This window comes from Styela clava, chromosome 4 (genome assembly GCF_964204865.1).
Source record: "Styela clava chromosome 4, kaStyClav1.hap1.2, whole genome shotgun sequence".
Lineage (NCBI taxonomy): Eukaryota > Metazoa > Chordata > Ascidiacea > Stolidobranchia > Styelidae > Styela > Styela clava.
The window spans coordinates 8,767,158-8,794,959 of NC_135253.1; the positions used below are offsets into that span (position 1 = coordinate 8,767,158).

The 27,802-nt window shown below is 34.5% G+C and overlaps 1 protein-coding gene across 1 annotated transcript in view; it reads right to left on the minus strand.

Moving 5' to 3' along the window:
* Positions 1–3,958: 3,958 nt before the first annotated feature.
* LOC120326973 (uncharacterized) overlaps positions 3,959–27,802 on the minus strand; it is a 39,646-nt gene continuing 15,802 nt past the window's right edge. Inside the window, exons 7-24 of the mRNA XM_039393333.2 lie at positions 24,698–24,778; positions 23,373–23,498; positions 22,981–23,163; positions 20,454–21,792; positions 20,144–20,250; positions 19,544–19,654; positions 15,820–15,930; positions 15,416–15,526; positions 13,059–13,181; positions 12,752–12,871; positions 12,315–12,470; positions 11,491–11,634; positions 8,108–8,308; positions 7,836–7,970; positions 7,089–7,246; positions 6,430–6,598; positions 5,692–5,823; positions 3,959–5,104 (exon numbers count right to left, since the gene is read on the minus strand). Coding sequence (XP_039249267.2) covers positions 4,905–5,104; positions 5,692–5,823; positions 6,430–6,598; positions 7,089–7,246; positions 7,836–7,970; positions 8,108–8,308; positions 11,491–11,634; positions 12,315–12,470; positions 12,752–12,871; positions 13,059–13,181; positions 15,416–15,526; positions 15,820–15,930; positions 19,544–19,654; positions 20,144–20,250; positions 20,454–21,792; positions 22,981–23,163; positions 23,373–23,498; positions 24,698–24,778 — 3,707 coding nt within the window. The 3' untranslated portion in view covers positions 3,959–4,904. The remainder of the gene's footprint in view (positions 5,105–5,691; positions 5,824–6,429; positions 6,599–7,088; positions 7,247–7,835; positions 7,971–8,107; positions 8,309–11,490; positions 11,635–12,314; positions 12,471–12,751; positions 12,872–13,058; positions 13,182–15,415; positions 15,527–15,819; positions 15,931–19,543; positions 19,655–20,143; positions 20,251–20,453; positions 21,793–22,980; positions 23,164–23,372; positions 23,499–24,697; positions 24,779–27,802) is intronic.

The window sequence follows — 27,802 nt, forward strand, 5'->3', positions numbered from 1 at the left end:
AAACACTTTAACCGTTTACCGGGTAAAATTAACCGGTTAACCGGTTAACCGCCGCATGACGTTCGACGTAATAATTTATAATTGCTTCAAGAGATAGGCAGCGTGGTTCGGGCGTGTTGAAGTATTTTAGAAAACCTGATTCCGTTGTTAAACGTCATTTATGTGACAAATTATCAGTGTTCGATGTGCAAATTTTACTTCGAGATATATATCATAAAGAAAAACGGCATCAACTGCGCACTTGTTGTATGACATTGAATATCCGATTTTGCAATGAAATCGTGAACATTATATTTCGAAATCGACCGAAAACTGATTCTGAATTCATCATTGTCAAATTTTCATAAGCAGCAATCTTGGTACTTCCATTATTTTTCACATTTATTGAGTCCTTACCCACACAGTTAGTAATATTCTTTTGAATTAAATGCCACAAGAAATAAATTTGCGATGACATAATCATATTTGAAGAAATTGTACGGTATGAAGATTATTTGTTCCTGAGATGTCAGGTAACGGTTAAAATAAATCGTAACCGTTAACCATCTGAAATCGGTTAACCGGTTAACCGGTTAACCATTCCCAGCCCTAGCCAGAATGCAACGTTTTGGCGTAGTTTCGCAGCGATGCAAAGGGTATTTCAATAATAAAATACAAAAAATACAGAAAAAGATTGATATAAAACAAGCCCTTGTTTTAAAACACGATGTTTTTTTCAAATTGATAAAAAACGTAACACTATGTTGGTAAACCATTCGTACGAGACAAGACAGAACACAGAAGCGCTCCGAGTAAATGGATTAAATGAGAGAATACAAAAAGCACGAAATGACCTCAACTTGGCGGAAGCAGGATCAATGTGGAACGAAATGCTTACAGCAATTTTCTGCTTTTTGTATAATTGCGTCATAATGGTGCCTATACAGATGAAATTGTTGCCTCGATTTGAGTTCGGGTTTGCATAGAATTCGTCTTTATTACTATCCACAATATTAAGTCTCTATTTCGGCGCAAATAGCAATCGAACCATTTTTACTTCAAAGACTGGTATCCATGGGTGTAAATGTTTACATGTGCAAAATTACACGCGTGCATCAACAGATGCGAATATCCGTGGATGCAAAAGTACGTGGGTGCAAAAGTACGTGGGTGCAAAAGTAAGCGAGTGCAAAAATACGCAGGTGCAGTTGTACATGGGTGCAAAAGTACGTGGGTGCAAAAATAAGCGAGTGCAGAAATACGCAGGTGCAATTGTACATGGGTGCAAAAGTACGTGGGTGCAAAAGTAAGCGAGTGCAGAAATACGCAGGTGCAATTGTACATGGGTGCAAAAGTACGTGGGTGCAAAAGTAATCGAGTGCAAAAATACGCTGGTGCAACTGTACATGGGTGCAAAAGTACGTGAGTGCAAAAGTAAGCGAGTGCAGAAATACGCAGGTGCAATTGTACATGGGTGCAAACGTACGTGGGTGCAAAAGTAAGCGAGTGCAAAAATACGCAGGTGCAATTGTACATGGGTGCAAAAGTACGCGGGTGAAAAACTACGCAGGTGTAATTGTACATGGGTGCTAAAGTACGCGAGTGAAAAAGTACGCGAGTGCAAAAGTACGCGGGTGCAAATGTACGCATGTGAAAATGTCCGCGGGTGCAAATGTACTGGGTGCAAATTTCCGTGGGTATAAAGATACATGGGAACAAATGTCCGTCGGTGCAATTGTGTGTGGGTGCAAAAGTACATGGGTGGAAATTACGGGTGCAAATGTACGTGGGTGCAAATATAATGGAACCGTCAATAACTAGCCATTTTTATTTTCTGTCGTACAGCTTATAATTACGCTTAACAATAATTACAGAAAACTTGATTCATTGGGCCAAATACCTTCTATATATCGAAATGATTTTGTTGCCCACATTGTAAAAGTTAATTCCAATGTTCAATTATATAATTTACTGCATGCTGAACAGAGAAAAATGGCGTTCCGTGAATTCAGCGACACTCAGCTTTATACCGAGAGCTATTATTTCATTCCGAAATCACATAGCTATCCTACGACAGGGGTTTATCGCGCGTTGTAGAATTGGAGGAATATCTAGGAGCGTTTTACGCTTGAACAAAAATTTCTAAATGTAAAATGGATTTGGCTTCCTTGTTACTACGTGCTATGACGACTGTGCTGAATACGTTGAAGGAATCGGCCAATGTATCGACAGGGTCGATTATTGATTTTGCAAAAAAGTACGTGCTTTTATATTCAATAATAGATTAATTTTGTGTGGATAAAAATTCGTTCACCGCAAATTTTGATGCATGATTTCTTTCTGGGTTTCAGGAACAGCTGATTGATCTCAGAAACGACTCGTCACTATATCTTATAATTAAGACACTTTCATTACCTCAGTTTTGCTGCCAAGTTGGAAGCATTGAAAATTATAATCCTTTTTCGAAGTTCCTATTTAGGTGAGATTGAATTTCGTGCTATAACATATAGGAAAGACAAATATAGAAACCGTCTGTATGCAGATCATCCAATGCGTACGGCGTGCTGGGGTGATGTTGAGCCATGATTTCCAAAACCTTTTGAAGCGAAATGGCATTGAATTTCGTTTTTGAATGCAGATTTTTATCTTTTATTTAGCGTTGTTCAATGCGATCCTATACTCTACGTTAGCATTTCTTAACCTGGCGTAAATTTACCCCTGGGGGTAAGTTTCATTATTGTGACAAAAAGATTCTGAACAAACAAAAACTCGTTTGGTTGCGAGAAATCAGTCCCAGCCTATTATTATCAGTATATTTCAACCGAAATTAAAAACCAGCACCTTTAAATAAGTCGAGTTCTTTGTTATTTCAACCATTACATCAATTAAGACACAAAAATAGCACATTATAATTTTTTGAAACTGTATGTCACAAAAAAGAGAAAGAGGACGGTTATTTAAATTTTGGGTTTACGTCTTATTATCTTCTTCGGGATGGTCTTCAAATTCCTCAGTGTGTTCTGTGCATGAAAGTCTTTTTAATAAATACACTGATTCATGCCTACTAAAACAACACCTATCAAATGCTCATTTAAGCATGATAAGTAATCAGCGGTCCTTTTTCGAGTCAAGATTGTTCTGTCTAAAATCTCAGAAGCTGGCCAAATCCGGCACCTTTTGGCATCAGACTAACAATACTACTGTGCACGCATTTCTTGCCATAGCTTTATAAGTGGCAAGAGTTAAAAAAAAGCACATGCGATTGGTGGAACCATCCTGAAAGCTTTTTATGATTGAAATTTTCCCGCGCACTTTCCCCCCACTATTCCGCCCCACTCTTTTGCTCCACTCTCCACACCCTCCCCCTCCCCCACTCCCAATTAATTTCGCCGCTCTACCAGAAAGGGGAGAGAGAGAGAGACTTCGCGTCCAAAGTTAGAGCGCTTTATACTTTGCTCGGCGAATTTTTTATAAATGATCATCAATGACTGTATTGGGGGTAAATCTTGATAAAAGGGTAAAATATGCAAAAAAGGTTAAGAACCACTGCTCTACGTTAAAAAACAACGATTTCACGAGCGATAATCGAACAATCGCTATTATTTTATTCATTTCTTAATTAGACAACAAAGATTTCGGTGAAGAATGTTTGTTAATGTCCCTTTTTGTTTTGTGTTCAACTTAATGACGATTTTCCTGGGTACTACATATTGAGATCCTGGCGAGTTGCTATTGTAGCCCATAATGCCTGGTTAACAGTAAGTTATCACGCAAAAAAAACTGTGTTACGGTAACATTTTACAACAACTAAATGGTTTTAAGGTTGCTCATACCATTCGCCATTTTTAGCAGATTTTCTCTTTTGCCACAACTACAACTTTTCTTCTTATTTTCGAGAAACCCCTGTGCGAACGTCCCGGTCCTACAGTACTCCGCTGACTCAATTGTAACAAGAAACGAATAACAAAATTGATTTTCAACAAAGGAACTTTATTTGTCACAAAAGCTCAATACTGCGAAAGTGATATTAACGACAAAAATGAAAAAAAGATAATCTACAATTTTTAAGCAGACATCAGAACAGGAGAGGAGGACACCTTTGAAATATGTCGAATTCACTCCGTTACACGCAATACAACAATGGCAAAATATGCAGAAATAAATTGTTACGATTATTTATAAATGGGGTTTTTGTTGTTATAGTATGTGGCTGTGCTGGTATGTACAAAAATACGCCAGTTGCGAAGTTACCTGTGCAGTCTGGTCTGCTTATGAAAATTGAAAATGAAGCAGTATTTATAAATTGTGTGGCTGAAGCAATTATGAACCAAATCACCAAAACTAGTGTCATATAAACAGAAAAAAAATCTATAAAAAGTTGGGTTGTTTTCATCCCAATTAGCTAAGAAATTTTAAACAGTCCGAGTTTTTATTGAAATTTACACTGAAAAATTATCCAATTGTTCAGAATGATTTTTCAATATACGGTATCTTCTTCCGGACCTCCTTTCTATTTTATAAAATATTTACCATATAACGTCTAATCTTTTAAAAAGCAGATGTTGCATACATGCATTTACAACTGTTTGACCAAGAGCACGAATAACTGTAAGAAGACTTTAGAATCGTCTTTTGCGCATAAAAAATAACATCGACAATACTGAACTGATAAGGAGAAAAGAACTGTTTCATTAGAGTTCAAGCACATGATCCATTTGGATAAACAGCAGTCAAACGTAACGAATGCTGTTAGTCAGTCTTTAGTAAACGCGATTTAAACATAAGCATCTTATATTATCCAAGTTAAAGAAGAATTTTGTTTATGCACAGACGGGTATAGGCCATTCATGCGTCGATGAGGTACGTCCCATTAAAAGCCCTCGCTCGTCCAAATATATTCTTTACCTAGGATATAGCAAGGACCTTTATGTTGCGGGCAATTGAATTTTGTCCAGTGGATCAATTAAATCCGTTAGAAATGAAGTGGGCTCGACCTCTTTGCAGATTGTGGAGTCATCGTTTGATGCTTCGAAACCAGGCCGACAAACACACTTGAAGGAACCAGGTTGATTAATACAAATTCCATTTAAACAGATGTGTCGAAAATCTTTGCACTCATCAACATCTAAAAGTATACATCGATAAAGTGGATATTTAAATTGGACTTCAACGTGAAAAACGAGTCATAGAGCCCGAAAATTTTTTTGGAATAAATAAAAAAAAAATGAATCTTTCACCACAAAAAATTGATTCAGTGGGTAAAAAGAAAAGGTTTTTTTTATAGCAACAATAAAAGCTACAACAAGAATGAAATACCAAAAATACTAAGATCAACAACATCAAAAATTTAACAAAGCGATTGATAGGGACAGATGTTCAATAACTAACTATCTAATGCAGCAATTTTTGATGGTTAATGCAACCCCTACCGGAACGTATAAAATTACAGTTTTTTCGGTATCACCTCTTTCACAAATCATTCCAACACTTCTACTGTTCTATAAAGAACAAAATTAATTTCGAGCGCCTTCAATAAAACAGCGCTATAGCCCAAGGTTTTGTAGTTCTTCGATGCTTATTGGAAACCCTTTCTGACTTGTTTATTCATGACTAACTTAACAAACCATATTGCAATTGTGATGACTTTGTTTCAAACACGGAATAAGCCTAACGCATCAGAGTCAGGGACAAGATCATCAGAAAACGTCTTACCCGAACAAACCATCAAGTCTGGATCAAGTATGAATCCATCATCGCAATCACAAGTATATCCATCTTCAGTTCTTAAACATTTTCCATTCTTACATCCACCAGGTATTCCACATTCCTGTTCGTGAAATCCACCTGTTTGAAGAACAAATTAGACAATGACTCGTACGATAGTACTATACTACTACTATGAATATAGACAACGGAATACCGTAGATGTTAAAAATAATTTTCACAATTGTCATTTTTGGGGTCACATTTATAATAAATTAAGCATTGTTATTAGTAAATATTTTACTCTGAATTATTAATTCTTAGCGTTAAATAAAATGCTCTCACTGCAATATACAACTAAAAGACGGTTACTTTAATTAATCGTACACATCCCGGGTCGAATTGAAATGACAGATGAATTTACGCAAAAATATTTGATATTTTAAACGGTATACTAAGAGTTATCTTATGCCGCCTATATCAAGAATATACGATCTCAGAAAGACAAAGATTTACCAGAACAAATATTAAATGTCAAATATAAGACACAACAATATTGCCAACACCGAAAGAAAATCCCTCCAAAATAAAAAATTAACAAGTAAGCATGAAGCAACTATGATACAATTAACGTGGAAAGTTATAAAATATTTTAATAATCGCTTTATATGATTTATACAGTAGTGATGTCATGATACCTTCGTGTCTCGAAAATGGTCTGAAATCTGAACTCTTATTAAAACTCACCGACTTCATTGACCTCGACCGTTTTCTTTTTTGCTGCCGATATTCTTCGAGGAGGTGGGCGCATTCGCGGCCTAACATCTTGACATAAAAATCTGTAATCATCAGAAGTTCTTTCAGGGCATCTTGAACACGATGATCCCCACGCCATTCCTAATGTGCAGCAGCATTGCTTCAAAATTAAAAATATTCAATGTTAAACCCTAATCTTCTTCATATTGTTAATTAGAGATACGTAAGATTCTGCCAAGAAAATAGCATAAAATGCACCTGTTCACATGTATGAACGACAATGATTAGATTTTTGTATTAGAAGTAGGTTTGAAGCAAGGTTCCTAATTATTTATATTAAAAATGGAAAAGTATGATAAAAACGAGCTGGAGTTAAGACTGCATAGATAACGGCTGGCTACGTAGAATGGAATTCCGCAAACCAGATGGTAACATCAGAATCAGTACGATTGTTTATTCTCTAAACCAATTACTCTTGTCACATATTGCTATCTATTAGTAGATGTGTAATATGGTTGTTTGTAAAATTGAATCGACCAATAATGTCTGGCCGTTTATTACGACGGAGTTTATTGAATAAATTATTCTATGCACAATAAAATATATATACTGATTTTGGAAAAATATCTATCAAACTGTAAATAATTTACCCTGTATGTATGCTTTGATGGAAGTTGTGCAGAACACATTGAGTTGCTTAACATTCGACTGAAACAAAAATCTACTTCTCCTGTCCCTTTTGATTCTTGGTTCTGACTTCTCTGTCTGTATCGATGGAAACCAGGCAGTCTTCTCCGAGACTGTGTGCCTTATTGACAGAAAGTGCAATGCATGCAGAAAAAGTATATTTGAATGCGAAGTACCAGAAGGTACATTTTCTACAAATAAATGACTGCACATAATAGCACAAATGATACAGACGATAGATTGTTTTAATTTGTCTCTATAATGATGTCCTTGTTTTCGCGATGCGAACGACTATAATGCAGGTGTTATGTAAAAATGACGAACACATGATGAACACAGGGAGTTGATCTCGTCAGTGTCATGTATTTTTAATATTGTTTCGAGGTATTAGATTGTTTCTGGTCAATATTGTACATAATTCTGATTTCCATACATCTTTAATCCAGACGTAAAGTATAATGCTCGCAATTCGGAATATTTCGATTGAAAAAAAAAGTTTGATGGGTTGTATTTAATCTCAAATATTTGTAAAACTTAAAAAAATGAGAATGATTTTAAAATTGCATCAGGCTACGAGTAAAAATTAAGAATGCAAAATTCAAACAATTTTAAGGGCGTCATCCGCAAGATGGAGGTATGAGACAATGTCCATATGATTTTATACTGGGAGTCATCGGTGATCTCATCAAAACAAAACAAAAAAAACTTACCTACACAAGTAGTACCATAACGACTAGTTCTTGGAGCAGTGCCACCTGGACATTTACATTCAAATGATCCTGGTCTGTTCAAGCAAAACCCACCTATGCATTTATTTCTCGGTCTCATTCTACATTCATTTATATCTGAAATGTAGTTTTTTGTAATCTTTTATTCTTACTCTTGGTGTTTGGCGTACTGTTTAGTACAGCTCAAATTAAACAGACTGTTAACAACAAAGTAAAAACAGCAGCAACACAAGTATATAAAGAATAACCCTTACCATCACATGCTTGTATTCTTGGATTGTAATAGAATCCTTTGTGGCATACGCACTTATAACCTCCAAATGAATTGGTACAAGTTCCGTTCCCGCAAATCTTTCTGCTACCAAATAATTCACATTCGTTTAAATCTTGGACGTTGAACTTGTTTTCATCAGAAGTTAATCCTCGGCCGACTGGACAAATTTCTTTAAATGATTCTGCAAATATGAAACCAAATGCACTAATTCAAGGAAAGACAAGGTAAAATTGTATTCATATCGCTATTTTGAGTTGAAAAAAAAATATTCAGTGAGTAATTTGATACAGACAATCATTCCCGTAAATTCCCTAGTGTATTTCTCTAGAATTCTACATTTATTTTTAATAGTATTTTCTAATTGTCAGCAGATATATCCAATAAATTTTTCAAGCAGATGAAATTGGTATTACCGCTGTTGTAGTTACGTCCTCAGATAATTTACAGCCACCGCTCTTTTATTGATCATTATTAATAAATATTTGGTAACATAGTAGCGTTAAATTGTGTTTGTTTACTAGAATTATGTCGCTCTGGAGTATCACTTTATTACGAAGCTATAAATTTTAATTCAAGGAGTGGTATGTGAAGTATGAATGGTATGATATTAATAACCATTAAATGCTAGTTTAATAATGTAAGGTTGGGCGACAGAACTTATTTTAACAATGATATGATCTGCACCCATGTGAGACTGTTATAAATTTGCGATACTCAATCGAGAGTTCGTGCTTTCCTTCCTGTAAGATTGCATACAGCTGCATCCCAAACACTGTAACAATGGATGGGGTTTGTTCGTTTGCTCATGAAATTTTTACTTATTATAATACAAACCCCGTTATATATCGCCGGATGAGAACAGAAGGGGCCTAAGTCACATTTTTGGAAAATTGACTTTTTTCAATATTTTGGGGTTTTAAGCCATGCTCTACAAGGTGGTAATCTTGAAATCCTGAATTTCCCAATAATAAAAATTTTAGCTGGACTTAGGCCTAAAATATTTAAGAACAGAATGGGCCTAAGTCCAGCTAAAACTTTTATTATTGAGAAATTCAGGATTTCAAGACCACCACCTTGTAGAGCATGGCTCAAAACCCCAAAATATTGAAAAAAGATAGTCCTAAGTTCCAATATGAAGGGCATGAACACCAGAAATGAAATGTCCGAAACTTACGAGTACATCCCTAAAAATTTGTTCAGTGCAACTTAGGCCTAAGTCACCTTGTTTTACCTTGCATCCCATACAAAAAATTTCAGAAGTTGTTGAGAACAGAATGGGCCAAAGTTTCTTATGGGGGTAAAAAAGCAGGAAGGAATTGAAGCTGAAGTGCCAAAAAATATTGATTACAAAGACATTCTCATCCACATTAAAATAACCAGAGCTCAGGACTTTACTAAGTGTGAATATCTAGAAATTCGAAAATAAAAAAATTCCAAATTGTTTTTTGGTTTTTCTCAAAACTCAAAATTGTGACTTAGGCCTGTTCTGTTCTCATCCGGCGATATAAGAAAGTTACTCCTTAAAATCAGTGAATAATGTATTGTGTAAATGTTAGGATACATGTATGAGTTCAATAGCGTATATTTTCATTATTTGTCATAATGCTTATTGAAATGTCAAATACTCTCCTACAATGTGCTATAAATTTCCCCCAAATCTTTTAATATTTACAAACTTTAAAATGATAAAACTGCGTTTATGAAATTTTACAAGTTATGATTCACCTCTGTATAAAAATTAATATTTGCCATGTCGTCAATAATAAGGACAGAGTCATAAGCCATTGCAAATCTTCGTGATTGTAAATTTTGAGCGCTAAATATGTAGAAAAATTCGAAACGTTCACGAATTGAAGGACTATTGTTCGCAGAACGTATAAAGATCACAATATCATGGTTTCTCATCTATCGCTAGTCACTTCCATCCCTAAAGGTTTAGAGCAGTGGTTCTTAAAGTATGGGTCGCGACCCAAACATGGGTCGCGGAAGGTTTAAAAGTGGGTTGCGACAAGGTCGTCAATGCAAGGGCAATCTAAGAGGAAAAAAACGAATTTTCAGCTTTCCCAATGTTTCAATTTAGCTTCTAAACTCTGGTATTTAAAAATAATGGAATATAAACTTCATTCACGGAAAGAACTGTCTTGAGCTCATTGTTACATCACAATTCTGATATGCCAGGCACGTGTATTATTTTATGGCATCGGTAACCATGCACGTCGCTTGTCGTTGTGTTGACCTCGCGGAATGTCGTCTTAGTGGATTAAAATAACTAAAAACGGGTGTCTTTTTGGTAATGTAAATTGTAATAGACGACGCAATGAAAAAGCTCGCATCTCAACATTAAATTATTCAATATCTAGAGAAAATGTGACTTCATCTCGAGTCACCATTTACCGCGAACGAAGCAGTGTGTGCACATTTGATGAGTAAAAAGTTGTATATTGCGAAAGATATCAAAAGCCAGCTAGGATGTTGGGTTTGCGACGGACAGCGGACGAGGTTTCTGCTACAATTCGCGACAAGGCACTTGTTCGAGCAAGGATTTTTGGCACTGACGGTTATTAAAACTAAGCTCGCAATCGCATCGATTCCCGTGACAACTTGCGTATTGCGCTCAGTAAAATAGAGCTGTGTATTGAATATATAATGAAAAGAAAATTTCAGTTTCATCAATCTCACTGAGTCAATGGACTGTTTCTAATAAATAGTTGTCTGTATTTGAGTCAAACTGTACTAACATTAAAAACACATTTTGCGCTATTTAGGATTGGGTCGCGAGTATTCGTGAAACTCAGATTTGGGTCGCGCTCAAAAAAGTTTAAGAACCACTGGTTTAGAGTGTGATTAACTACGATATAAAAAGCTTCAATAACGGTTGACTAATCAATTTGATCATAATGATACTTTCCCTGGAAAATATATTATTGTTCTAAAACACGCAAATACTTAACGAAAGGCTTTCGAATCATATTTTCTGTCTTTTTTATTCAAATGAAACATCTTCAGAAATAATCCTCTGTTTAAAACATTTTACGCATTACTAGAAACATAAATAGTTGTGATTGGCAAGCTATTTGTTCGAAACAGTCTTTATTCAATAACTAGTAAAACATTATTAGACTTTCAACATACTTCTCTGTCAAACTACTTCAGTTGCATTTTTGTCAGTTCCCACAGGTAGAAAGATTCATAAAAATTTGAGGGGAAATTTTGAATATCAATTATGTTATTTTCCTTGTTTTATTTAACCTTTCAATTATTCTTCTTTTGTTGCCTTTTTATGTTGTTGTCATGGGATGGTAAAGTAGATATTATAAAGTATATCTTATTTTAAAGTTGATCTGCGTCTATACAAATACCTACTTGAAATTACAATAGGACACATTTCTTTAGAATCACAGTCTCCCCAGCTTCGGCCAATTGTGCAGCAACACTCCGACTGTGTAACATTTTCGGAAAGTTTGTTGACGCAAAATCTCGGAGTTGAATAGCATGGTTTCCTAATTTCTAAAATATGAATAAATCAAAACGACTCTGAAAGAATATCTTCATGATTTTGTCCAGACTCGGGTTGATGTCATGGTTGGGATTCTTTTCGGCGGTCCCTATCTCTCCGAATAAGGGTCGATCAAAGCGCATTTACTAATACTGTAGTGATATTATTGTGACAATATTCATCTCGATATAACTCTTACAAGTTAAGATGATGTAATAGACTCCTGATTTATCTTAATGAAAAATTAATGCAGCACGAGCCATGGACACCGTTTAGAAAGAAGGCAAATCGAGCTAAAATTTCAATCGTAAAATATTTCAATAAAATAATTTCAAAATGAAAGTAAGTTGAACTAGTAACGTAACGTACAAGTAACGCAATTTAACAACAACAGTCGTTAAAAAGTTTCCATCAACGATCAATGGGGGGGTGCATTTCTAAACATTTCTAAACTACCATGGGCGCCAATTCACTTAGATATGCCACTGAATGGTTGATAAGAAATGTTCTTGCTCTAGCTGACTCACAATTTTCCTAAAAAGTTTCTGGTTAAAATTCCAATCAATTTATCTTATTGCATTTTAATGAATTGTCATTTAGAAAGTTAGTAAAGTACATTTTAATTAACCAACCTATTCGAATGTAGTTAGCCTTATAAAATCTGTGTGTACCATCAAAATTACTTTTGTACCTTCTGGTTCCGGAGGCTCCGTGAAAGGTGATAAACATGTTTTTGTTTGAACGTCATAGCTTTCCTCGAAATTTGGACAAACACATTCGTAACCTCCAGGAAAATTTCTGCAGGTTGCAGTTTCCCCGCAATCGGTGATGTCGCACTCTATAAGATCTATTTATTGCAAACAAAAATTAATATTTAAATTGGTAATCTCTATATCTAAACTGTATAGCTGAATAAAGGAAGTGTAGTCGATCTCAGACCCGGTATCTAAATGTTGACGGTTTCAGTTTAAAATGAATTTTTGTAGTGGGCACTCACAATTCACTTCCTGCCACCAATGGATTCTACCCCACCTTCCTTGCTGTAAAATGCCTAACATTGTTTAATATCTAAGGTCATACTGGTGATTTTAAATGAATAAATGCAAGTATTACAATCACTCAGCCTACCTTCACAAAAACCGTTCTTTAGTACATAACCCATGTAACATTCGCATTGATATGATCCTTTCGTGTTAATGCATTTTCCGTGTCCACCGCAAATTGTTGAATTGGAACATTCGTCAATATCTATCATATAATATCAATTAAACTAAAAAGTGAAGTATAAAATGATGTGACACGCTGTTTCGTCCACGGACTGGCGATAAAATTCTGGTCAAGACTCTGTTTTCACCTCTTTTTTTAATCTCCAGTCGTACTTACATTTCAAGACACATCCTTTCAGGATGTAGGAAAATGAGAAATGCAACTCTACCTTGGCAAGATCTGGCATCGTTAGAAAGTATGAATCCGTTTTCGCATACGCATTCAAAGGATCCAATTGAATTTATACAGCGAGAGGCTTTGCCGCATATATTTCCGGAACACTCATCAACATCTAAATTTAAAAACGTGATATATATGCAATAAAATTGCTAAATTTAGTTAGTGGATAAGGTATTTTAAATAAGAACCTTTGCCAAATGAGGCTACCAATCTGGTTCTACAACTATGAGTATGGTGGCCCATCGTTGTCACGTGTAAAATTGAAAAAAAATGAAAAAAATAAAATGAAAAAGCGAAAATAAAAAAATAGTTGTGAAAAAACATAAAAATAATTGAAAAAAAAAAAATAAAAAAAAATTGAAATTAAAAAAAAAATTGAAAAATAAAACAAAACAAAAAAATTAAAAAAAAATTAAAATTAAAAAAAAAAATTAGAAAAAAAAAAAAAAAATTGAAAAAAAAATTGGATAAAAAGAAAATAAAAAGGTTGACAACGATGGTCCGCCTCGTGGCCCATCGTTGTCACGCGTTTTGGGAGCAACGTTGTCAGGCTTAATCCTACACGCACAAATGTGTTTCCTGGGTTTCTAACTCAAACTCACTACTGATTTTCATGAGCAATATCCAATAAATTCAACATGAAAATGTTCTATAAATTCTCCATGCTACAAGTTCAACCACAAGCAATATATTTATAATAATGATAAGAGAATATAGAATTGGATACGAAAATTTATTTTACGTGTAGAAGGTAATTTAATTGGAAAATGCTGCTTAACTGCTCAGACACTCGTGCGATGCCGGTACGGTACCGTCTGACCGTACCGGTACCCATGCAATTATCGTGAAAGAATGGGAGATACGCATAGTCTCGTAGAATATAGTCTACTGAAACACTCTCTGCGCCTGCCCCATACCGTACAGCCGTAACGTACCGATCCAGACAAATGATAAATCGCCCGTGCCCAACCATTTACTTCAATCCATACCTCGACTCACTATATTCTACTAGGATCGAAGTATGGATTGAAATAAATGGTTGAGCACGGGCGACTTATCATTTGTCTGGATCGGTACGTTACGGCTGTACGGTATGGGGCAGGCGCAGAGAGTGTTTCAGTAGTCTATATTCTACGAGACTATCTGTATCTCCCATTCTTTCATGAGTGATTGTATGGCTACCGGTACGGTTAGACGCAAAGCGACTATAACCGACTACCGGTATTTGGTAAGACGGTACGGTACCGGCATCGCGAGTGTCTAGTCAACTGAGTAGTTAAGCAGCATTCTCCAATTAAATTACCTTATACACGTAAAAACAAATTTTCCGAATTTTTGTATTCAATTCTATATTCTCTTATCATTATTATAAATATATTACTTCTTGTTGAACTTGTAGCATGGAGAATTCATAGAACATTTTCATATTGAATATTGCTCAAAAAATCAGTAGTGAGTTTGAAACCCAGGGAACACATTTGTGCGCGTAGGATAAGGCTGACAACGTTGGTCCCAAGCAGAAGCAAATTTTCTAAAAATAAAAACGCGTGACAACGATGGGCCACGAGGCGGACCATCGTTGTCAACCTTTTTATTTTCTTTTTATTCAATTTTTTTTTTTTAATTTTTTTTTTTTTTTTTTTTTTTATTTTTTTGTTTTTTTTTTCGTTTTTATTTATTTATTTTTTTTTAATTTTAATTTTTTTTTTCATTTTTTTTTTTAATTATTTTTATGTTTTTTCACAACTATTTTTTTATTTTTGGTTTTTTATTTTATTTTTTATTTTTATTTTCACTTTTACGCGTGACAACGATGGGCCACCATATATGAGTTACCCCGCATGGAATGATACGTAGTCGCCAACTTTAAGAATACGACTCAAGTTTCACGGCATGAAATGGAAATTATACTAGGAAAGACGGACAAAAATAGTTACAGATCGCTAATACTATTCGCCATTTAGAATCCAATATCACAATCAGAATAACGATGCCTAATTGTACTAATTACCTAAATGTCCTTATCTGCCCCTGATTTAGGGTTAAGTCGAGGCCCAGATTACAAAGCAACGAACTTCGATTAATACCTGACATACCTGGTACATGCTAGCACGTTTTTCATACTATCATATAAAACAAAACTTCGTATATAGGAAAATTGGTAATTAGATGCAATTTTGCGCAGTTCCAGAGTCGCTTGCTGTTGATGATATTCATGCGGCTTGCGATTTATCAAGCTGGATTCGAGCTAGTACTTTGTTTTTTTTCGATTCCGTTCAACCAAACCTTTGTATCTCGTATACAGATAAGGTTTCAGACAAAATTCTGCAATACATGAGCACTCACCTTCATCACAATTGGTTCCTTCATATCCATCTGTGCACCTACATATGTACCGATCATCAAGATCTTCACAAGTTCCGTGGATGCACGGGCTCGATTCACATTTAGATATACCTAAATATAGTAATTAGTCTGAGTACCAGATCTTGGATTGCATTTTATAATTGTCATATTTATTTTATAGTTCTAAACAAGGGAGAAATGTAATTGCGTACACGATTGCAGCATACACCTAAATATAAAAAGTCCGCTGAGCTGCCCGTCGAATTCAAACAGCAAAAAGTCGACTGTTAAGAGGCCTAAAGATTTTGCATGGAGCGGAGTCCAGAGAAAATATGAAAAAATATGATAATATTAAAAATAATATTAACTCAAATATACAATATTTTGTGATGGCAGTAACTTACGTTCTTCGCAATCTCTTCCCCTGTATCCATTCGGACAGTCACAATAATAGAAGCCCATTCCTGTTTCACATTTTGCTCCGTTTTTGCATCTGTTAGGCACGCAATAATCCTCTGTGGAATGAAAAGAAAAATAGTGATTTGCATCACAATCAAAAGGCTGAAAACTCCAAATCAACACCAATTTGTGTGGATTGTGACAACAATGATACTGGTAATGAGATTGACTCACAGTGATCGGTATAACAAAATGAATAAATTCTTCTCGCCAATACCAATTATCATGCCACATAAATTAAGGAAAGTCGTTATTGTATCTTTTGTTCGCAATGAAAACTTTATTAAAACCGTTTGCTTATTTTTTGCATTTGTTCGATTTGCTTATCCTTATCTGTTTCCTATCGTATATTATTTTACCTCGATTCTTGAGTTTACGTGTTTATACCATTGTGTGTGCAAATAAAAGACTGCGATAAACAAAATTACTACGATGTAAGAAGTTGACAAATGTGTAAGTAAGTACCTGGGTCAGCATCAGCGATAGGGAGACGTAAATCTGTATAGCAAGCAAAATTATACCCTAGAAAGATTAGTTTTAGACAGTTGGCAATGTTTTTAATAATTTGTTTTTGAGGGCTTTTCTGAGATAAGCCAAGTTCACGACCCTGCATTTGGCATTTTCTAAATGAGAATTTCAACATTCGACTTGTTTTGGGAAACCATTACGATATTTGGCAATCAGAAATTTTCTCAGGGACAAATTAATTACATCATAGAGCCAAATTAAATCTCTCTTTTGGCTGTCGTTCAATTGTTACAACGCGGACCAAGCATGTTGCTATTTTGGTTTCAAATAAACCAAATACTAGTTATTTGGCCTTTTGCCATGTTTTTACGTTTAATTTGAACTACTTTATACTATTTTGAAATGCGCTCATATTCCATCCAACAACGCAATTTTGTGCTTGTTTATGACAAGGTTAAGACTATGATAATATACGTTGTCATTAACGAGGGTCGAAAATCTATTTTTACTGTCGAAAACTTGTTGTATTGTCTTAACAAACAAATTAGTAACATATTTGCGGTTATTTAACGATAAGCGTTTGGCACCTCTTGTCAGACACTGGTAATTATTGATAGTGGTAGCTTCAATTTTCCGGGCGTTTCATTTTTTTTAAATATTGTCAAATGCATATTTAGCTTTGTTAATATGGTTTAATCATACATGTTCGAGTATGAGTTTGTGGTTGTAAGTATATCGGTCAAAAACTTTTCAAAACGTGTGTAAGAAATAAATTATGTGGATGGTTTCTATATATCAAACTCTTGAAATGTATTATTTATATTTAATTAATATTAAGAAAGAAAATTCAATTTGCTATTTAAGCATAATTACTTTATCTTTCATCATTATTCCACGGTTGAAAAGAACGATTACGAAATCAAAAAATTCAGAGATGAACTTTTCAACGGCGTTTGCGAACCTTGTTTATAATTAATTAGTCGAACCTCTCAAATTTTGTGACATTCAACGACACTGACGGCATCATTTAGATTTTAGCGCAAGATGATATACCGATATTGTTCACAATGTTCCCATATATATTATTTTATATTCAAAAGTATTTCGTTAGTGTGACTGAGCAAGATATTCTGATGTATCTATTTTCTGCAACGAATGCATTTCAGCATTGAACTTTCAAAAGCTTAATACTAATAAAACTCATATTAATTCCATTTTGTTGAAAATTAATTGGATTTGATTTTATACATTCATCAACATTAATCGGTATTTTCAATATTTTTATATGTGCGTCTTATTAATATGGGCAATGGCAGTTCCGCAAGTCCGTGTTGTTGAAATGGGATTAACCGCAAACCGCTAATTTTAATGTCAATGAAAAAAATTATATATATATATATATATAATATTTTGGATTTTGAACATATTTCAACAAATTTTATGACACCCCACATTTACATTTTTCGCTATCATTTATCGTCATATATATATATGTATACCACATGTAAGTTAATTTCTACTTATATTTATGTACTCTAACTCTTGCCCGCTTTCTACAGACTTTACATTTAGGTCTCAGCGATGTAGGACAAAAATGTGATACAAATGAGAAATATGTAAATATTTATTGAAACAGTATCTTAATCTCACCACAAAATAGGAAAGATCTTTCTATTATATCGTATTACTGCGTGCAAATTCTGAAAACAATGTTTCAAAAACACAAAATTACCCGATATAGAGTCTTTATCGTAAAACATTAAACGGCAATTAGGTTCATATTTAACGTTTACGACTATTGATCTTTACGTTTCTATTTACAAGGATAAATTCAAGTCGGGTGGTAAATTGTTTTTCACTTCAAAACATCAGAAAGTAAAATCCTGTTTAATCCTAAAATTCACAGACTGGTCGTATCACAGGTGCAAGCAAATTTATCATTGTCGAAAAGTTTGTGAATTATTTTTCACTCCATTATCTAGTCAAGAACATATTCAATTATCGCACATCGGATGAAAGGCCAGTCTAAAGAATCTAATTTGGCACGTACTCGACATAAATTCAACATTTGATATTAGTTCATCCAAGTATGTTTTAGAAGAATGATCTAAGATTCAATTTATTGAATGAAATTACCTCATTAGTTACTTCTTAGTTGACTTTAACAAGTATGGCCCAAAACAAACGGGAAGTGTACTTAGATATTGTAAATGCATAAATATTATCGAAAAAACAACCGCGATTGAATAATATTTATTTGAGTGGACGAAACAGATGTATGTTACTGTATCTTGATGAAACGGTTTATTATTGTTTTTTGCCCCTAAATGTGACAATAGTAGATAGATTCACAAAATTAGATTGTTACAATTTATATCATTGTGGGTAATTAATAGGTCTTAAAATAAACGAAATTTCAGCTCTTTGAATTTACATTGAATATACAACATTGCGAATATGAAGGTAAACTATCACGATCAAAGGATTAATTGGAATGGGTGGCAGCTCAGAAATACTTGAGGTGTTTTATAGTTTTGACCCTAAAGTTAATGTGTCGCGCAAATAAAAAAAATCGATAACAAAATTCAAAGTAACTTATACATTGAATTACATAATAATTTATCCCCACATTGTCAAATATTAACTTTAAAAAAATAGAACGGTTTCATATATTACAAGATAAAATTGTCATTTTGGGGGGAAAAAGTGAGTGCATAAATTTCCGATGAAATATAAACTATAGAATTTCAACGAAATTGATACGTATTTGAATAATATTAAGCAACTGGGTGAAAAACAATTTGTCAAAATCCGTTACTAAGAATGATACCTAACCGTAACCATGACATGCAGTAACCATGGAAAACAACACGATAGGATTTATAAAAACTCCAATGAATATGCATTTCAGTCAGTAAGGCTTTGTTTTGTTATTTTTAGTTAGCTATGAGCAATTAATGGAATAAACAAATCAATCACATCAATGATTCATGGGTGGCTTAAGTTCTTGAAAAGATTTATTAAAATCATAAAATTCCGTTACCATAACTTTCAATAACATTAATACGTCCCTTTCCTGTTATTTTCGTTAGAAAAAATATTAATAGGGTATTTGAATGAACGGAGTTAACAGCAATTTATTTTGTAATTGTCCAGTATCGCAATAAAAATTGTCTGGTTAATAAATAAAAACCACTTTACTTGTTTCGCAAGTACTTCCAAAATATCCTTCAGAGCATTTGCATTTAAATGACAGATAATCTTCTCCTGGCATACACTCTCCGTTATTTTCGCATGGATTTGAAAAACAGGCTAAAAACAATGCGTATGAGTCATTTGATGAGCAAACAAATGGGAAAAACAGCTCTTATAGAAAGATACAAGAATTCATCCATATAAAACACCACAAAACAGGGATAATACACCATTTTATCGACCCGTTTTACAATGGCGTTGTTAGTTAACTGAATATTGACTTGCAATATTATATCCACTTCAACAAAAAGTCGATATCATATTGTTACATTTGTTTATATCATCAAACTGCAATTTTAAAAAGGGCATAATAAACCATTCTCCAACATAAGAAAAAAATCAGCATCTTATTGGTTTGTGCACAGGTCCAACTATACGTCTACATCGTAAGTTGTAGATTCCGGATTTAAGTTACATTTGCTCGGCTGGTCAATCCAAACTCATCACTGATTTCTCAAATCTGATTACACGAGAGCGTAAATCTGTTTCAACGAATATAATAATACTTCAAACCCCTCAGCGCGGGATTTATAAATTTCAGCTCACCATCGGCGATGGGTGTTCTGGTACTTTTTGTTTGTGCCTTTGAGGAAATCTGTTCATTATAATTGCGGTTTATTACAGATGGAATATCTGGTTCTTGCGTGTTTTCACTGAAAAAGAAATTGAATAAGTTAATGTGACTCGCAAAAATAAGTCGTGCTTCGCCATCTTCAAGAATCGCGCTCATAGCAATCGCCATGCAATGTGAATATAATAGTATAATAAATATACAATGTGCAAAGTTAGGTCATGTTTCAGATAATTCAAGTTATACTTATAGAGAACGCACAAATCAAAGCGATGAAATAAATACCTTTCGTCATCGGTATTCAATATTTGAACGCTCTTGGTGGTCGTTTGAATTGTAGTTGAACTGAAAGTCACGTTTTCAGGGCTCAAGTCGATGTCAAGCTCACCGTCAATGTCGTCCATGTACGTATTTTCTTCTAAAATTATATCATCCAGATCATTTTCTAATATTTCAAAATCTTCGTAGTAATCACTGTCCATGTCAAGCGATTCTGATGTTTCGGTGTCCATTATTTGTGGCCACGTTGCCGCTTCCGTAGCAATTGCATGAGTCGGAGATTCAGCTGGTGGTAGCGTTGTGACTGATTGCCGTGAGGTACTGGATGTTGTGCTTGAGCTGGTGACCAAATAAGTTTTCGGATCTGGCTTTCTTGCCGGAAGTTCAATATTCGGTGATTGTAAATTGGGGATTACTACTCGGCGCTTCGGCGATGTAGCAGTTGCAGATATGGAAGTGCTGGTAGTGGACGAAATAGTACCTATAGCAGTCTTGGAAGTGGGAGCAGTAGAAGTGGGAGCGGCAACAGCGATAGTGGTAGGTTTGGTAGTGGTTGTTGTCGTAGTGGTAGGTTTAGTAGTGGTTGTTGTCGTAGTGGTAGGTTTGGTAGTGGTTGTTGTTGTAGTGGTAGGTTTGGTAGTGGTTGTTGTCGTTGTGGTAGGTTTCGTAGTTGTTATAGTAGTAGGTTTAGTAGTGGTTGCTGTCGTAGTGGTAGGTTTAGTAGTGGTTGTTGTCGTAGTGGTAGGTTTATTAGTAGTTGTTGTCGTAGTGGTAGGTTTGGTGGTGGTTGTTGTCGTAGTGGTAGGTTTAACAGTGGTAGTTTTAACAGTGGTTGTAGTCGTCGGTTTGGTTGTGACTGTTGTCGTAGTGGTAGGTTTAGTAGTAGTTCTAATGGTAGTAGTGGTAGGCTCAGTAGTGGTAGTCATAAGTATTGGTTTTGTCGAAATTGTCAAATTCGGTTCAGAAGTGGTAAGTCTGTGTGTATTCGCCCTTGAAACAAGCGTTGGCGAACTCGAAATGATTTGTCTTGTGCTTGTAGTAGTGTCCTGTGTGGTGAAAATCCGGGGCGTGGTTGTGCTGGTTCTAGCTGTTGTAGTTGACTTAGTTTTCATTCTACCGGCAGGTTTGTAAACATAATTACCCCGTCTCGAGCCCGTTTCAGGGTTAGTACGTGAGTATATGCCTTTCCTAGATCCACGCCTGTTAAAATATGTTGCTGGTCGAAGACTTGGTTTAGGAGAATATGAACTTGTGCCCGGTACTTTCACTGGCCTCTTAGGAGTTCTGATATATGATACTGACTTGAAATAGCCGGATCCGTTTGGACATAACTTTGCATGTGCGGCTAAAATATAAGATTATAATTGTTTTGGATCAGGTATTGAAATATTTGTCTCTTCAGATGTTGATACTGGTGATTTTAACAGATTTTATTCATTAACGTTTCTTCTGATCAAAGTCAGACTTTGTTCAGTCGTTGATAATAGCATAAGCATTGTTGTGAATTTCATGTAGACGGAATCCGAATTAGATCACACGAAACGTTACAAGATAAAATTTGCTAGATAGTGAAGAACGACCTCATCCATCAAGTTGGCCAGGCGTTTTGGAGTAGTAGTAAGTCACACGTTATATGTATATTTAAATGTGTAACTCTCTGAAAGACTCCTTTGTCAGGCATCGACAAAAAATAAAAATGAGCAAATTACTTATGTGGAATGAAAAGTTTCAGTACGAGGGACAATAATCATTTTGTCGATTTCCGGAACTCTTAATTCGAAAATAATTTTGTTTTTCGATTTGGTCAAAAGTAAAACGTTTTTTATTTTTCACTCAGTGACAATCAGAAAGATATGAATGTTTCGCAGCACCTTATTTGGCGTAATGTGGAATTGAGCGTTTTTTTCTTCGACTAACTGTCTGCGGAGTCGATGGAAATTAATCTTTACACCTCAGAATGTAACTTTATACGATTAATGAAGCGATTCAGTATATGTTAATTAGGATCGATTAATGACAGAAAGGGGCTAAATACGACTTCCTAGACCAACACTGAAACGGACTTTAACCCACAGGTGACATTTGAATTTATAGCTAACCACCCGAAGTGTCAATTTCACCATTTGTTCAATATGTTTCCCAGCATTAAAGGAAACAGGTTTCCTGCTGGTAGTGGGAGTTATCCGCGTGGTGCCCGACAAATACGAGTTTATTGACTGCTGACTGATAAAGCAGGGGATGACATTGATTATTCCTAACCTGTTTTATCTTTTTTTTAGTCGTGTGTGGTCTTTGTGGTGGTCGGTGGTCTGTTCCATGCCCTTATCGCGTGAATGTGACTGCCAAATGCTACACACACTATCACCGACAGTCCACTTTGATAATAATTTATGTTAATACCCTCATTGCCGATGGTCAGATAGAACAAAATCAGCTTACAAGTGTGGTAGACATATAAAAAATAGAATTTGAAACTGCGACTACTTAATACGTCAACGGTAACTTTAGAAAAATAGTTCAAAAAATACTTTACCGGAACCACGCCTTGGACATCTTTCACAGTTTGGGCCCCATGCCAGGCCCACAGAGCAGCAACAGACTGCCTTGTTTCCTTTCACTGCTGCTTCAACACGACCACATCCTCCATCACGATCCAGAGCAAGATAGCAGTAATCGTGCGATCCGGTGGTGACGCGAGTCTGAGAAACTCTGTCAGCTGAGTACACAGAAAATAATTGAGTTTAGGAAGTCTGGATTTGTGACTTTACAACAAATTTGCCTGATCAAACGTGGGCTATTAATATACCAACCCATCACGAACTAAATTATCCGTCTTCCGCACTTAATTGAAATTGTGATCCATACATATCACTAGGATGTAATACAACGCTTTATTAGTTATGCAAACAAAAAACGAACACCTACGAAGACACATAGATCGAGAGGTGTGTTGATGAAATCCTCTGTGACATCGACACCAGAATGAGCCCCTGGAATTGATGCATACTCCGTTTTCACACAAATTCCGTTTCGTTAGGCACTCGTTCACATCTAAATAAGTACATATAGCAACCCCTCTAATTAATATTTAATGTACTTTCTAAGGAATTAAATAATAGAAGTATAAATGTATCACTATAAAATTTTTTAGTATATTGTGCATTAATTACCTTCTGGTTATTTTGATATAAAAAATGAAAGGTAAATGAAAATATGTATATATATATATGTAATAAATTTCAATCTTTTTTCAGTTTTTGGTTGCCAAGTAGATTTTTGCTGGTTAAAACAGAAAACCCCGGGACAGCCTTACACAACACAACCACAGTTGAATCTCCTATGGCGTTACGCCGCTACCTTTCTTGGCTTTTTTATTGTCATGTGTTATCGGGTTGCCTAGTGGTTTTAATAGCATTAGACTCAGCTGGCATCGCAGGTTAAAATCTCGTTCAAATCAAATGCGTAGAGTGGAATAAATTGTGTTGGCCATGGGTTCTCAATCAGTGGGCCATGGCCAACAGAAATATTTTCAGGTGGGCCACAAACATTTCAAAAGTATTAAAATCACTTCACAAATTTAGCTCATTTGTGTTACTATAGTTAAATTGACGATGCTGTATTTTTGCTACTGATTGGTAATTTTCATTCTAATTATTAAAGAGAAAGTGTCGATTTTTGCTGAAAGATTCTTGCAGTTTTTTTCATTGCATAAAAATGTTATTAGGCCACCGAATTTTTATGTAACGAAAATGCGTCACGAAAGATAAAATAATTTCGGTCCTTCCAAACTATAGTGGCTCTATGCCCAGCACTGGTTGCTTGTGCAGAGCCTTGTTTCGAGCGATGCGTAGTTTAGAATAAAAATGAAAAAAATGATAATTTCCGGTATATTCAAATACGTGTGACTAGAATAGGTTGGAAGATGAACGCCCTTGAACAAAACCGTAATGATAAATTGAAGTATCAAAGTGCATCAATGTTGTTGACCCCACTAACACAGCATCGAGACTAGTGAGGAAACGTTATGTCTATTCCTAAAGGTCGTCTTGTCTGTATTATTAACTGTGAAAAATATGTTTAAATTACAGTACTTTTCTTACCCATCATTTTTAATTTCGTCAGTCAAAGCAATGTTATACCTTTTTCAGCTTTAGGAAAAAAATGTTAAGGGTGGAACTTTTGAAACGAGACCCACCTTTGAAATACTTTTAAAGTTTACTAAACTTTCATAACAGTGTATTAAAATATACCTTTGCATACTCCATTTACGCTCTTGAATCCTTTGGGACAATGATGTAAAGCTGATAACCTGGAACTTGATGATATTCTTCCTGAAAGAGAAAACGATTGTAATATACATTTCTTAAATATTATTCTCTGATTATTTTTGCGCTCTCAGGGGGCCCCATCATGTTTCATTACTACCTACTTGTCTTTTCTTATATCGCTTCAGATGAAACATAAACCAAATTTGTAAATTGAAGTTGAAAAAACCATCATTCTTAAATCATTTGGGCGTTAAAGATGCGTGGATAAATTTGTGTGAAAATTTAAAAAAATTATTGATATTTTTGAAAAAATCAATGAATTACTGTTTTTAAATAATATAAACGGTGTCCGAATATGAATATCCTTCTACAAAATATACTAGATTTTGTGACGTGTGAATTTGCCGACCGTGATCTCTAAAAAAACTGTTATACATGTTATTCAGTGTTTTTTTAAATTATATTCAATGTACCTAACATCAAGTACCTTCAATTTACTTTAAAAATAAACCAGCTATCAGGATTGGTCGATAATATGACAAGAATTGAATACTATAATTGTTACCAGGAGCGTAAATCTATGTATAGTGCTTGGCAGCATTTTGCCAACACTGATCAAAATTTTTATTGCGTCTGGGTTAATTTTTTGCCAATAAAGAGTTTTTGTTGATCATCAAAATTATGTATATTATCTTGTGTATTGCTCCCAATAAACCAATTAGCTTGGACTCAATTTTAAAAAAAACGGCAATTCAAATGCGGTCACATCCAATCTCAAATTGACAAAAATATTACTATTATTTCTTTACACTAGAAATACCTATCTGAGGTCTGCAAATTACCGTACATGCTAAATAAAGTTTGGCACAAAAACAATGTGATCAGCGTCTTGTACAATTTGAATCTGTATTGTACAGAAATTCAAATATATCAAGAATTTTTCTGTCTAAATAACGGATTTTATAATGCTTACCAGTTTAATTTTAGGTAGAAATGATAATAATTTTATCTAATGTAAATTCATTTTAATTTTACCGAAAATAACTACAAATAAATATATTCACCGAATAACATTTAGATTAGGAATGTAATTCTAATGGCCCGGATATTTGCACATAGATCTACCAACGTTCCTAAAAATGCACATAGCCGTGTTTAACCGCATTCATGCTTGGTAGTAAATAATTCTAACTTCATAAATTTCAACTACTGATAAATGCATTGTATGATGTACTACTTTTTAGTTATATAGTCTTAAAAAATAAACTCTTTTTGTCTCCATGTACCAGACGCGGTTGTGTCCTGAGTAGGTACAAGTTTGACAAAAGAGACAGAGAGATTAACAACGTAAACTATACTCAAGCACAACAACATACTTTCTTTCCTCTGCTTCTAGTACTGTCACTTTGGAATGTTTACCGCCCCGATTTGTAGTAAAATATTGTCGCCATCTTATATTTGGAATTGTCCAAACGTGGGGTATTAAAAAAGAATATATTTATGGGCTACAAAGGAGGAATTTCAGATTTCTTTATTTCTAATTTAACCTAAGTTATTTAAACTCACAAACCGTTGGAAATGATTAAAATCTTCATTAAAAGGAAGTGAGTGAGAATTGGAATAGTGTTCAAATTTTACATTTTTAATGGCCCGTCATTATCAACGACAAAAATATTTCTCAGAATATTCAAAGTAATCAAATCTTTGATTCCAATCAATCTGGTATATTGTTTATAATAAATATCGCTTCAACAATTTCTGCTTCTTAACAACAGTTAAAGTCGAGTAAATGAAAGCAATTATGCTTGTTTCTTTTTTAATGTAATTAAGTTTCATTTTTATTTCAACTAGAATCAACACAACTAAACCTGGGAATATAATTTTCCGAATGTATTCAACATCGGTTAGCAGAACATCTGTGACTACTGAAATGGAGACATTTAATAAGGTTGACATATGGTTGATACAATGGTGCAAAAAGCAACCTTTTTTTTAAATATTTCCAAAATTACAAATACTTTTTTGCACGATATTTATCATAAAACAACCATATACTCTGTAAATTTTTCATTCAAAATGCACGACCTAAAGTATTTGCCGTACAACGGAAAATTTCTATATATTTTATCATTTATCATAAAGTGAAACCACCAATTTTCGAAACTTATGAATGAAGCACTCAGCTGATTTTATTGTGATAAAAATGCCACTTCGTCATAACAAATTATGTTAGTTTAGAGTTATCGCTATTTCCGATCGTTGTAAGGTTTTCTATATTCCGGGATGTGACATAATCGTCGATTACAATCAAACGTTGGTAAATTACACATCAGACAATTGCATTGAAAATGTGAAGAAAGTAAATTATTTTAATGTATGCCGATCCTACATAAAGCGTTCGGCATATTCGATGACTGAATGCCAATTGATAGAAAAATGTCCATCTATGTATTTTATTTTCAATGCCTACATTACTTTTCTTTCCCGCGTAATATTAAAGATTGACAATTTAGGTAAGACAATTCAGTATTGCTTTATTAGTGCATAAACTGAAAATTGATAGAATCATTCTGCTTTGCACCTTCGCATTTCCAATGAAGTGAATAGATTTCTCGAAAATTGAAAAAAACTTATTTGTTTTTATATATGAATTATGTTTCAGAACATGAAAATTTATTTATTTTCGCATTTTTGTCACAATATTTGCGAAATTAAAAATTACGTCATGACCTATAATTCTCGTCTCGCGTTTCATGTTGTTACCGAATGAATGGACAAAGTAAAATTAGATGACGCGGGGTTACGGGCTTAAAACTATTACAAGTATTGCCTACAGATTGTACGTACTACGTATTGTTATAGTAAAGTAAACCAAACATGTTTTGCCGAATTTTCATAAATCTTGACCAAAAAGTACGTCATCTGTTATTTTGGGATTTTATTTTTCACAAATTGACTTTGTCGATCCATGGCCTCATATGCAGGATATAATAATCTCATATTTAGCGGTAGTTGAGTATTGTCGTGCCGAAAGGCATAAGAATCGACAAAATTTGTCCAAAACTATAACATGTAACGAAATGTTTA